This window comes from Cherax quadricarinatus, chromosome 11, assembly GCF_038502225.1.
Source record: "Cherax quadricarinatus isolate ZL_2023a chromosome 11, ASM3850222v1, whole genome shotgun sequence".
Taxonomy (NCBI): Eukaryota; Metazoa; Arthropoda; class Malacostraca; order Decapoda; family Parastacidae; genus Cherax; species Cherax quadricarinatus.
The window spans coordinates 5,727,109-5,741,794 of record NC_091302.1 but is presented as its reverse complement, the minus strand read 5'-3'; the positions used below and the strand labels follow the sequence as shown (position 1 = coordinate 5,741,794).

Below are 14,686 nucleotides of genomic sequence, written 5' to 3'. Positions count from 1 at the left end.
TAGGTGTACTATTAAATATATATATATATATATATATATATATATATATATATATATATATATATATATATATATATATATATATATATATATATATATATATATATATATATATATATATATATATATATGCATATATATATAATTTACGTGTTTGTCGCAGAATACTGGAAGAGTTGAAGAGACACATAAAAGAACTTAAGTCTTTTATTATAACAACGTTTCGCTCGAGGAGCGGGCAAAACGTCGCTATAAACAAAGGCTGACGATGATCTGATGTGTGAAGCAGATGTCTCGCTGTGTCTCTACCACCAGTGAAAGAGATGTTTATATTGCGTGGTTGGCGCCTCTATCTCTCCCCCCCCCATCCCCTGCACGTCTCTTCCCCTGCACGTCTCTCCCACTGTACCCAGCTGCATCTCTCTCTCTGTTGATGTCAATCTTCTCGTTGATGTCACCATCCGTGACGGACTTCTGCTGTGTCTCACACACGTCCCTCAGCATCAGCCAGACGCTCATCTCCGAGAAAAGAGTCTGTGTTGTCCTGGTCTCGGCTTACACAGCGGTTGTTCTTGCCTTGATTACCTGATTAATGAGAGTTTGAAGCCTGTCTACTACTCGAGGGTCCCTGAAGCTGGTTAATGTATACACACTGAGAGACACACCCTTCAGTGTATATGCATTAAAGGGTGTGTGTGTCTCAGTGTGCATAGAGACACACACACCTCTGAGTGTATATGCACTGAGACATACACACACACACACACACCACTCAGTTTATATACATTGAGACACCACTCAGTGTATATACACTGAGAGACGCACCACTCTTTGTGTGTATATATATATATATATATATATATATATATATATATATATATATATATATATATATATATATATATATATATATATATATATATATATATATATATATATATGTATATATGTAAATATATATATATATGTCGTGCCGAATATGTAAAACTGGTCAATTAGCAAGAACTTACTTAAAATTAAGTCCTTTGTAAAATTTTCTCTTATACGTTTAAAGATATATTTTTTTCATTAAAGTTAATGTAAAAAATTTTAATTTTGCACCAAAAGAATCTTAGAAAACTTATTATAACAAGAACAATTTATTTTAGTCTAACCCAACTATATATATTTTAGATTTGTTTACAATAATTTAGTACTAAACAAACACAGTGAAATATATTTTTTTCGTTAGGTTCAGAATGATTTTGGCGAAATTATTGCATACACAAATTTTCACTTGTCCTATATGGCAAGATGAACGTTGCTATTAGTGTGACCTAAGTGTAAGTAGAAGTAGCAAGACGTACCTGTAATCTTGCATATTTATGAGACAGACAAAAGACACCAGCAATCCTACCATCATGTAAAACAATTACAGGCTTTCGTTTTACACTCACTTGGCAGGACGGTAGTACCTCCCTGGGTGGTTGCTGTCTACCAACTTACTACCTTCAATATATATATATATATATATATATATATATATATATATATATATATATATATATAAATATATATATATATATATATATATATATATATATATATATATATATATATATATATATATATATATATATATATATATATATATATATACAAAACAACCACTCTGAAAGAATAGAGAAATTCCAAGTGCTTTCGTGTCTACTCACATTATCAAGAATTTCTCTATTCTTTCAGAGTGGTTGGGTTGTATAGTCTGAACTCACCTGGTTACTGTGATCTTATTGCATATATATATATATATATATCTATATATATATATATATATATATATATATATATATATATATATATATATATATATATATTGAAGGTAGTAGGTTGGTAGACAGCAACCGCCCAGGGAGGTACTACCGTCCTGCCAAGTGAGTGTAAAACGAAAGCCTGTAATTGTTTTACATGATGGTAGGATTGCTGGTGTCTTTTGTCTGTCTCATAAATATGCAAGATTACAGGTACGTCTTGCTACTTCTACTTACACTTACGTCACACTACACATACATATACAAGCATATATATACACGCCCCTCTGGGTTTTCTGCTATTTTCTTCCTAGTTCTTGTTCTTGTTTATTTCCTCTTATCTCCATGGGAAAGTAAGCCATGCGTGTTTTAAGAGGCGATTAAAATGCCGGGAGCAAGGGGTTAGTAACCCCTTCTCCTGTATATATTACTAAATGTAAAAGGAGAAACTTTCGTTTTTCCTTTTGGGCCACCCCGCCTCGGTGGGATACGGCTGGTGTGTTGAAAGAAAGATATATATATGTACATATATATATATATATATATATATATATATATATATGTATATATATATATATATTATTTCATTATTTTATTAACACATCGACCGTCTCCCACCAAGGCAGGGAGGCCCGAAAAAGAAAAACTTTCATCATCATTCACTCCATCACTGTCTTGCCAGAAGGGTGCTTTACACTACAGTTATAAAACTGCAACATTAACACCCTTCCTTCAGAGTGTAGACACTGTACTTCCCATCTCCAGGACTCAAGTCCGGCCTGCCGGTTTCCCTGAATCCCTTCATAAATGTTACTTTGCTCACACTCCAACAGCACGTCAAGTATTAAAAACCATTTATTTCCATTCACTCCTATCAAATACGCTCACACACGCTTGCTGGAAGTCAAAGCCCCTCGCACAGAAAATCTCCTTTACCTCCTCCCTCCAACCTTTTCTAGGCCTCCCCCTACCCCGCCTCCCCCCACTACAGATTTATACACTCTCGAAGTCATTCTGTTTTGTTCCATTCTCTCTACATGTCCGAACCACCTCAACAACCTCTCCTCAGTCCTCTGGATAATAGTTTGGGTAATCCCACACCTTCTCCTAATTTCCAAACTACGAATTCTCTGCATTATATTCACACCACACATTGCCCTCAGACATGACACTGCCTTCAGCCTTCTCCTCGCTGCAACATTCATCACCCATGCTTCACACCCATATAAGAGCGTTGGTAAAACTATACTCTCATACATTCCCCTCTTTGCCTCCAAGGACAAAGTTCTTTGTCTCCACAGACTCCTAAGTGCACTACTCACTCTTTTCCCCTCATCAATTCTATGATTCACTTCATATTTCATAGACCCATCCGCTGACACAATCAGTAGTATTAAGATCTACATTATTTAGTTTATATGTCGCATGGTTATTTTCCTGTCCACTCCTAAATATCTGAATATATTCGCCTCCTCCATATTCTCTTCCTCCAATCTGATATTCAATCTTTCGTCACCTAATCTTTTTGTTATCCTCATCACCTTACTCTTTCCTATATTCACTTTTAATTTTCTTCTTTTACATACCCAACCAAATTCATCCATCAACCTCTGCAACTTCTCTTCAGACTCCCAAAAGCACCGTGTCATCAACAAAGAGCAACTGTAACAACTTCCACTTTGTGTTTGATTCTTTATCTTTTAACTCCACGCCTCTTGCCAAGACCCTAGCATTCACTTCTCTTACAACCCCATCTATAAATGTATTAAACAACCACGGTGATATCACACATTCTTGTCTAAAGCCTACTTTTACTGGGAAATAATCTCCTTCTCTCCTACATACTCTAACCTGAGCCTCACTATCCTCGTAAAAACTCTTCACTGCTTTCAGTAACCTACCTCCTACACCATACTTCTGCCACATTGCCCCCCTATCCACCCTGTCATACGCCTTTTCCAAATCCATAAATGCCACAAAGACCTCTTTAGCCTTATCTAAATACTGTTCACTTATATGTTTCACTGTAAACACCTGGTCCACACACCCCCTACCTTTCCTAAAGCCTCCTTGTTCATCTGCTATCCTATTCTCCGTTTTACTCTTAATTCTTTCAGTAATAACTCTACCATACACTTTATCAGGTATACTCAACAGACTTATCCCCCTATAATTTTTGCACTCTCTTTTATCCCCTTTGCCTTTATACAAAGGAACTATGCATGCTCTCTGCCAACCCCTAGGTACCTTATCCTCTTCCATACATTAATTAAATAATAGCACCAATCACCCCAAAACTATATCCCCACCTGGTTTTAACATTTCTATCTTTATCCCATCAATCCCAGTTGCTTTACCCCCTTTCATTCTACCCACTGCCTCACGAATTTCCCCCACACTCACAACTGGCTCTTCCTCAGTCCTACAAGATGTTATTCCTCCTTGCTCTACAGACGCAATCAGAGCTTCCCTATCTTCATCAACATTTAACAATTCCTCAAAATATTCCCTCCATCTTCCCGATACCTCTAACTCTCCATTTAATAACTCTCCTCTCCTATTTATAACTATCAAATCCATTTGTTCTCTAGGCTTCGTTAACTTATTAATCTCACTCCAAAACTTTTTCTTATTTTCAACAAAATTTGTTGATAACATCTCACCCACTCTCTCATTTGCTCTCATTTTACATTGCTTCACCACTCTCTTAACCTCTCTTTTTCTCTCGATATACTCTTCCCTCCTTGCATCACTTCTACTTTGTAAAAACCTCTCATATGCTAACTTTTTCTCTTGCTACTCTCTTTACATCATCATTCCACCAATCGCTCTTCTGTATATATATATATATATATATATATATATATATATATATATATATATATATATATATATATATATATATATATATATATATATATATATATATATATATATATATATATATATATATATATATATCGTGCCGAATATGTAAAACTGGTCAATTAGCAAGAACTCATTTAAAATTAAGTCCTTTCTGAAATTTTCTCTTATACGTTTAAAGATATATCTTTTTCATTAATTTTAATGTAAAAATTTTTAATTTTGCACCAAAAGAATCTTAAAAACTTACCTAACCTTATTATAACAAGAACAATTTATTTTAGCCTAACCCAACTAAATATATTTTAGATTTGTTTACAGTAATTTAATACTAAACAAACACAGTGAAATATATTTTTTTCGTTAGGTTCAGAATAATTTTGGCGAAATTATTGCATACACAAATTTTCACTTGTCCTGTATGGCAAGATGAACGTTGCTATTTAAGCCAAGATCGCAAATTCTGCCTATTCGGCACGACATATATATATATATATATATGTATATATATATATATATATATATATATAAATATATATATATATATATATATATATATATATGTGTGTGTGTGTGTGTGTGTGTGTGTGTATATGTATATATATATATATATATATATATGTATGTATATATATATATGATACATTGTGGGATAACACTTCAATTAATACGTCAATATTTTAATATTTCGATCTCACAAAAAATGTTATTGTTCTGGGTGGAAATTTCCAGTCTCTTTATGATCCCTGTGGGTTTAGTGCTTCAGCTTGGTGTGTGGGGTAGATGTGTGTGGGTATGTGTGTGAGACATCTGTGGTGGTTCATGAGACGGTAGGTGGAGGGAGGCACCTGTGTGTGTTACACAGGTGTTATTCCTACGTCTTTCCTTTCATTGTCAGTAGTACTTTGCTATAAATTTCCTTCAGCTTACCCTGTCAGGGTGTTAAATTCCTCTCCCACCTTTCTACACTTTCGGCATTTCTAACTTAACACCTGTATTACCCCTATCAACACCAATATTAGCCCCCTTCCCTGTCAACACTTGTATTACCCCTGTCAACACTGCCAAGTGCACCTTCCTAAGCTCGTTTGTTGAGCGCATGTTGGCTCTCATCTCGCAACTTACAGGAGCTCCCGACACGCTGAGTCAATCTGACTTCCTCAACAACAAGTACAACGACAGCTACAACAACAGCTTCAACAGCAACAACAGCAACAGTTCTTCCAACTCCCCCCCTGCCCGCATGCAGCCCGGGGGACGCTTTCCCTCCCAGACTGCCCCTGCCAGGCTGGGCATGTGGGACGAGTCCAACGATGACAAGATATTAAAGGTTTCACACTCAGTGCATGTTCAGCCAGTGATACTCATGATTAGCTCACTCTGCATGATAAATAAACTGTGTGAGGGATAGATGCTGCCTCTGAACTGACGACTGTCTAGCACTGTCAATTAGAACTGATCAAGGTGCCAGGGAAATGTGTCTGAACTGACGATTCTCTGGCACTCTCCCTCAGAACTGATCAAGGGTGCCAGAGGAAGCTCTTGTTTTTGTGGGTTAGTGAGATTTTACCAGCCTGATACACCTTTGCTTAATGCCTTAACACGTGCCTATCCACCACACATGCATGCCTGGTTAATACTCCCTTACAGAGGTGCCATCCTGGTCAATATCTCTGGTGTTCTTTGTAAATATTACCTTCCCAGTCTCCCTTTATATCCTTCAAAGTCAAGATGTTGATCAATAAAGCACCTGTGCTATCTTTACTGGGTATCTTTACCGGGTATCTTTACTGGGTATCGTTACTGTGTATCTTTACTGGGTATCTTTACTGGGTATCTTTACTGAGAGATACTTCACCTCTGTATTTATTTGATAAAGTCTGTTGTGCAGGCGAAGCGTCTCTTCAGTAAAGACAGCCAGGTGTTGCACATGTGCCTCAATAATTAACCTGCTGACACTGCGGTACCATTGATGTGAGGAAAGATGGTAAGTAGCTGTGGTCAGGTGCAGTGGTACACAGGTATCATCTTGACTACCCGTTCCCTGCAAATTGGTCATTAATTCAGAGTAATGATGGCCTACCATGTGTAAATTAATTAGGTGAGACCGACGTGGAAATTTGCTTTAAACTGTGATGAAGATATGGACATTGGCTGAGGACAAAGTGGCTGAGGAAATGAACTGTGGCTGAGGACAGGGACAATTGCTGAGGATAGGGACAGTAGTTGAGAATAGGGATTATGGTGTTGTATCACTTCAGGTATGCAGCTAGGAGGCCGTGCCCGCCAAGGTCCGCCCAGCGCTCGTGTATGTGGGTGGGCAGCAGCACTCAGCGAACCACCCACGCCTCCTGAAGCTGAGGACACCGTGGAGGAGGAGCTCTCTCAGCAGGAGAGTGAACCTGAGGATCCTTTCTTACAGGTCGACCGCACAAAGAAAATTTTCTTCCCTGTTACCGTGCCGTCACTGCCTTGAGCCAGACTCTCGTAGGCTTGTCTTGAGTAGGCTGTCACTGCCTTGAATTAGAATCTGTAGGTTTGTCTTGAGTAGGCCTATAGGGATAGACCTTTTTCTACCTTCGTAGATGTGTTCTGTAGGTTTGTTGAAATGTATCGTAGGCTTGTTTAGGCTTCTTCTACGACTGAATGTGTTTCATATCAGATCTGCATGAATTGTTTTGCACAGGTCTGTGTTGTGTTGGTGTTGCGCACATGCACTTGTGTTCCATGCAAGCTGTGCATGTTTTTCTACATATAGACGAGGTTCAGAAGTGTTGACTTAATCATTCTTCACTAGAGGGTTAGACTGATGTTTATATGGGTTATTTTGCTGCGTTGGAAAAGTGTTGGGCTGTGTTGCGCGGTATTAAGCTGTGTTGAGCTGTGTTGATTGTGTTGAATGTGTTGGGATGTGTTGACTGTGTTGTGCTGTGTTGAATGTGTTGGGCTGTGTTGCTCTGTGTAGACTATTTTGGGCTGAGTTGCTCTGTGTTGGGCTGTGTTGCTCTATATTGTCTGTGTTGGGCTGTGTTGCTCTATATTGTCTGTGTTGGGCTGTGTTGCTCTGTGTTGACAGTGTTGGGCTGTGTTGCTCTGTACTCACCTAGTTGTACTCACCTAGTTGAGGTTGCAGGGGTCGAGTCCAAGCTCCTGGCCCCGCCTCTTCACTGGTCGCCACTAGGTCACTCTCCCTGAACCATGAGCTTTATCGTACCTCTGCTTAAAGTTATGTATGGATCCTGCCTCCACTACATCGCTTCCCAAACTAATCCACTTCCTGACTACTCTGTGGCTGAAGAAATACTTCCTAACATCCCTGTGATTCATCTGTGTCTTCAGCTTCCAACTGTGTCCCCGTGTTGCTGGGTCCAGTCTCCGGAACATCCTGTCCAGACTGTATTGGGCTGTGTTGCTCTGTGTTGACAGTGTTGGGCTGTGTTGCTCTGTGTTGACTGTGTTGGGCTGTGTTGCTCTGTGTTGACTGTGTTGGGCTGTGTTGCTCTGTGTTGACTGTGTTGGGCTGTGTTGCTCTGTGTTGACTGTGTTGGGCTGTGTTGCTCTGTGTTGACTGTGTTGGGCTGTGTTGCTCTGTGTTGACTGTGTTGGGCTGTGTTGCTCTGTGTTGACTGTGTTGGGCTGTGTTGCTCTGTATTGACAGTGTTGGGCTGTGTTGCTCTGTGTTGACTGTGTTGGGCTGTGTTGCTCTGTATTGACAGTGTTGGGCTGTGTTGCTCTGTGTTGACTGTGTTGGGCTGTGTTGCTCTGTATTGACAGTGTTGGGCTGTGTTGCTCTGTGTTGACTGTGTTGGGCTGTGTTGCTCTGTGTTGACTGTGTTGGGCTGTGTTGCTCTGTGTTGACTGTGTTGGACTGTGTTGCTCTGTGTTGACTGTGTTGGACTGTGTTGCTCTGTGTTGACTGTGTTGGACTGTGTTGCTCTGTGTTGACTGTGTTGACTGTGTTGCTCTGTGTTGACTGTATTGGGCTATGTTGAGCTGTGTTGCTCTGTATTGACAGTGATGGCCTGTGTTGCTCTGTGTTGACTGTGTTGAGCTGTGTTGCTCTGTGTTGAGCTGTGTTGCTCTGTGTTGACTGTGTTGAGCTGTGTTGCTCTGTGTTGACTGTGTTGGGCTATGTTGAGCTGTGTTGCTCTGTGTTGACTGTGTTGCTCTGTGTTGACTGTGTTGAGCTGTGTTGCTCTGTGTTGACTGTGTTGGGCTATGTTGCTCTGTGTTGACTGTGTTGGGCTATGTTGAGCTGTGTTGCTCTGTGTTGACTGTGTTGGACTGTGTTGCTCTGTGTTGACTGTGTTGGGCTGTGTTGCTCTGTGTTGACTGTGTTGGGCTGTGTTGCTCTGTGTTGACTGTGTTGGGCTGTGTTGCTCTGTGTTGACTGTGTTGGGCTGTGTTGCTCTGTGTTGACAGTGTTGGGCTGTGTTGCTCTGTGTTGACAGTGTTGGGCTGTGTTGCTCTGTGTTGACAGTGTTGGGCTGTGTTGCTCTGTGTTGACTGTGTTGGGCTGTGTAGCTCTGTGTTGCTCTGTGTTGACAGTGTTGGGCTGTGTTGCTCTGTGTTGACTGTGTTGGGCTGTGTTGCTCTGTGTTGACAGTGTTGGGCTGTGTTGCTCTGTGTTGACAGTGTTGGGCTGTGTTGCTCTGTGTTGACTGTGTTGGGCTGTGTTGCTCTGTGTTGACTGTGTTGCTCTGTGTTGCTCTGTGTTGACTGTGTTGGGCTGTGTTGCTCTGTGTTGACTGTGTTGGGCTGTGTTGCTCTGTGTTGACTGTGTTGCTCTGTGTTGCTCTGTGTTGCTCTGTGTTGACTGTGTTGCTCTGTGTTGACTGTGTTGCTCTGTGTTGCTCTGTGTTGACTGTGTTGCTCTGTGTTGCTCTGTGTTGACTGTGTTGGGTTGTGTTGCTCTGTGTTGACTGTGTTGCTCTGTGTTGCTCTGTGTTGCTCTGTGTTGGGCTGTCGGTGAGCTAGAGACCATGTCGAGCACTGACTTGCGTAACACTGTGTCATGCGTCAATAAAAATATAGGTAAGACACACAGAAGGTGTAGCTTGTGTAACACTGTCTTGGGTACGACTGTACCTTCTTGTACTGTAACCTGTTCCAGTGTACCTTCCTCAACTGCAGCCTGTACCACTGTGCCTTCCACTACTGTAACCTGTACTATTGTACCTTCCTCAACTGTAGCCTGTACCATTGTACCTTCCTCTACTGTAACCTGTACCAGTGTACCTTCCTCAACTGTAGCCTGTACCATTGTACCTTCCTCTACTGTAACCTGTACTATTGTACCTTCTTCAACGGTAACCTGTACAATTGTACCTTCCTCTACTGTAATATGTACCATTGTACCTTCTTCAACTCTAACCTGTACCATTGTACCTTCCTCTACTGTAACCTGTACTATTGTACCTTCCTCTACTGTAACATATACCGTTGTACCGTCCTCTACTCTAACCTGTACCATTGTACCTTCCTCTACTGTAACCTGTACCATTGTACATTCCTATACTGTAACCTGTACCGTTGTACCTTCCTCTACTGTAACCTGTACCATTGTACCTTCCTCTACTGTAACCTGTACTATTGTACCTTCCTCTACTGTAACATATACCATTGCACCTTCCTCTACTGTAACCTGTACCATTGTACCTTCCTCTACTGTAACATGTACCATTGTACCTTCCTCTACTGTAACCTGTACCATTGTACATTCCTCTACTGTAACCTGTACCAATGTACCTTCCTCTACTGTAACCTGTACTATTGTACCTTCCTCTACTGTAACATGTACCATTGTACCTTCCTCTACTGTAACCTGTACTATTGTACCTTCCTCTACTGTAACCTGTACTATTGTACCTTCCTCTACTGTAACATGTACCATTGTACCCTCTGTAGACTGCGAATTTTTGTTAGTGACCTGCAGAATCAATCAAGTGCTCGTAGTGACCTCCACCACCATCCAGGTGTTGGTAGTGACCTCCACCACCATCCAGGTGTTGGTAGTGACCTCCACCACCATCCAGGTGTTGGTAGTGACCTCCACCACCATCCAGGTGTTGGTAGTGACCTCCACCACCATCCAGGTGTTGGTAGTTACCTCCGCCGCCATCCAGGTGTTGGTAGTGACCTCCGCCGCCATCCAGGTGTTGGTAGTGACCTCCACTACCATCCAGGTGTTGGTAGTGACCTCCGCCGCCATCCAGGTGTTGGTAGTGACCTCCGCCGCCATCCAGGTGTTGGTAGTGACCTCCGCCGCCATCCAGGTGTTGGTAGTGACCTCCACCACCATCCAGGTGTTGGTAGTGACCTCCGCCGCCATCCAGGTGTTGGTAGTGACCTCCACCACCATCCAAGTGTTGGTAGTGACCTCCGCCGCCATCCAGGTGTTGGTAGTGACCTCCGCCGCCATCCAGGTGTTGGTAGTGACCTCCGCCGCCATCCAGGTGTTGGTAGTGACCTCAACCGCCATTCATGTGTTGGTAGTGACCTCCACCACCATCCAGGTGTTGGTAGTGACCTCCGCCGCCATCCAGGTGTTGGTAGTGACCTCCGCCGCCATCCAGGTGTTGGTAGTGACCTCCGCCGCCATCCAGGTGCTGGTAGTGACCTCCGCCGCCATCCAGGTGTTGGTAGTGACCTCCGCCGCCATCCAGGTGTTGGTAGTGACCTCCGCCGCCATCCAGGTGTTGGTAGTGACCTCCGCCGCCATCCAGGTGTTGGTAGTGACCTCCGCCGCCATCCAGGTGTTGGTAGTGACCTCTGCCGCCATCCAGGTGTTGGTAGTGAAATCCGCCGCCATCCAGGTGTTAGTAGTGACCTCCACCACCATCCAGGTGTTGGTAGTGACCTCCACCACCATCCAAGTGTTGGTAGTGACCTCCGCCACCATCTAGGTGTTGGTAGTGACCTCCACCACCATGCAAGTGTTGGTAATGACCTCCACCACCATCCAGGTGTTGGTAGTGACCTCCACCACCATCCAAGTGTTGGTAGTGACCTCTGCCGCCATCCAGGTGTTGGTAGTGACCTCCACCACCATCCAAATGCTGGTAGTGACCTCCGCCGCTATCCAGGTGTTGGTAGTAACCTCCGCCACCATCCACGTGTTGGTAGTGACCTCCGCCGCCATCCAGGTGTTGGTAGTGACCTCCGCCGCCATCCAGGTGTTGGTAGTGACCTCCGCCACCATCCAGATGTTGGTAGTGACCGCCGCCATCCAGGTGTTGGTAGTGACCTCCGCCACCATCCAAATGCTGGTAGTGACCTCCGCCACCATCCAGATGCTGGTAGTGACCTCCGTCACCATCCAGATGCTGGTAGTGACATCCATCACCATCCAGGTGCTAATAGTGACCTCCGCCACCATCCAGGTGCTGATAGTGACCTACACCACCATCCAGGTGCTGATTTTGACCTCCACCACCATCTAGGTGCTGATAGTGACTTCCACCACCATCCAGGTGCTGATAGTGACTTCCACCACCATCCAGGTGCTGATAGGGACCTCCACCACCATCCAGGTGCTGATAGTGACCTACACCACCATCCAGGTGCTGGTAGTGACCTCCACCACCATCCAGGAGCTGGTAGTGACCTCCACCACCATCCAGGTGCTGATAGTGACCTCCACCACCATCCAGGTGCTGGTTGTGACCTCTACCACCATCCAGGTGCTGATAGTGGCCACCACCACTATCCAGGTGCTGATAGTGACCACCACCACCATCCAGGTGCTGATAGTGACCACCACCACCATCCAGGTGCTGATAGTGACCACCACCACCATCCAGGTGCTGATACTGACCACCACCACCATCCAGGTGCTGATAGTGACCACCACCACCATCCAGGTGCTGATAGTGACCACCACCACCATCCAGGTGCTGATACTGACCACCACCACCATCCAGGTGCTGATAGTGACCACCACCACCACCATCCAGGTGCTGATAGTGACCACTACCACCATCCAGGTGCTAATAGTGACCACCACCACCATCCAGGTGCTGATAGTGACCACCACCACCATCCAGGTGCTGATAGTGACCACCACCACCATCCAGGTGCTGATACTGACCACCACCACCATCCAGGTGCTGATACTGACCACCACCACCATCCAGGTGCTGATAGTGACCACCACCACCATCCAGGTGCTGATAGTGACCACCACCACCATCCAGGTGCTGATAGTGACCACCACCACCAACCAGGTGCTGATACTGACCACCACCACCATCCAGGTGCTGATAGTGACCACCATCACCATCCAGGTGCTGATTGTGACCACCTCCACCATCCAGGTGCTGATAGTGACCACCACCACCATCCAGGTATTGATAGTGACCACCACCACCATCCAGGTGCTGATAGTGACCACCACCACCATCCAGGTGCTGATAGTGACCACCACCACCATCCAGGTGCTGATAGTGACCACCACCACCATCCAGGTGCTGATACTGACCACCACCACCATCCAGGTGCTGATACTGACCACCACCACCGTCCAGGTGCTGATACTGACCACCAACACCATCCAGGTGCTGATAGTGACCACCACCACCATCCAGGTGCTGATAGTGACCACCACCACCATCCAGGTGCTGATAGTGACCACCACCACTATCCAGGTGCTGATAGTGACAACCACCACCATCCAGGTGCTGATAGTGACCACCACCACCATCCAGGTGCTGATAGTGACCACCACCACCATCCAGGTGCTGATACTGACCACCACCACCATCCAGGTGCTGATAATGACCACCACCACCATCCAGGTGCTGATAGTGACCACCACCACCATCCAGGTGCTGACAGTGACCACCACCACCATCCAGGTGCTGATAGTGACCACCACCACCACCATCCAGGTGCTGATAGTGACCACCACCACCATCCAGGTGCTGATAGTGACCACCACCACCATCCAGGTGATGATAGTGACCACCACCACCATCCAGGTGCTGATAGTGACCACCACCACCATCCAGGTGCTGATACTGACCACCTCCACCATCCAGGTGCTGATAGTGACCACCACCACCATCCAGGTGCTGATAGTGACTTCCACCACCATCCAGGTGCTGATACTGACCACCACCACCATCCAGGTGCTGATAGTGACCACCACCACCATCCAGGTGATGATAGTGACCACCACCACCATCCAGGTGCTGATAGTGACCACCACCACCATCCAGGTGCTGATAGTGACCACCACCACCATCCAGGTGCTGATTGTGACCACCACCACCATCCAGGTGCTGATAGTGACCACCACTACCATACAGGTGCTGATAGTGACCACCACCACCATCCAGGTGCTGATAGTGACAACCACCACCATCCAGGTGCTGATACTGACCACCACCACCATCCAGGTGCTGATACTGACCACCTCCACCATCCAGGTGCTGATAGTGACCACCACCACCATCCAGGTGCTGATAGTGACTTCCACCACCATCCAGGTGCTGATACTGACCACCACCACCATCCAGGTGCTGATAGTGACCACCACCACCATCCAGGTGCTGATAGTGACCACCACCATCATCCAGGTGCTGATAGTGACCACCACTACCATCCAGGTGCTGATAGTGACAACCACCACCACCATCCAGGTGCTGATAGTGACCACCACCACCATCCAGGTGCTGATAGTGACCACCACCACCATCCAGGTGCTGATAGTGACCACCACCATCATCCAGGTGCTGATAGTGACCACCACCACCATCCAGGTGCTGATAGTGACCACCACCACCACCATCCAGGTGCTGATAGTGACCACCACCACCATCCAGGTGCTGATAGTGACCACCACCACCATCCAGGTGCTGATAGTGACCACCACCATCATCCAGGTGCTGATAGTGACCACCACCACCATCCAGGTGCTGATAGTGACCACCACCACCACCATCCAGGTGCTGATAGTGACCACCACCACCATCCAGGTGCTGATAGTGACCACCACCACCATCCAGGTGCTGATAGTGACCACCACCACCATC

At 45.0% G+C, this 14,686-nt stretch overlaps 1 protein-coding gene across 1 annotated transcript in view; it reads left to right on the top strand.

Moving 5' to 3' along the window:
* Positions 1-14,686, top strand: part of LOC128687496 (osmotic avoidance abnormal protein 3-like) — a 238,803-nt gene that overhangs the window by 196,394 nt on the left and 27,723 nt on the right. The window contains exon 16 of the mRNA XM_070083939.1: positions 5,780-5,982. Coding sequence (XP_069940040.1) covers positions 5,780-5,982 — 203 coding nt within the window. The remainder of the gene's footprint in view (positions 1-5,779; positions 5,983-14,686) is intronic.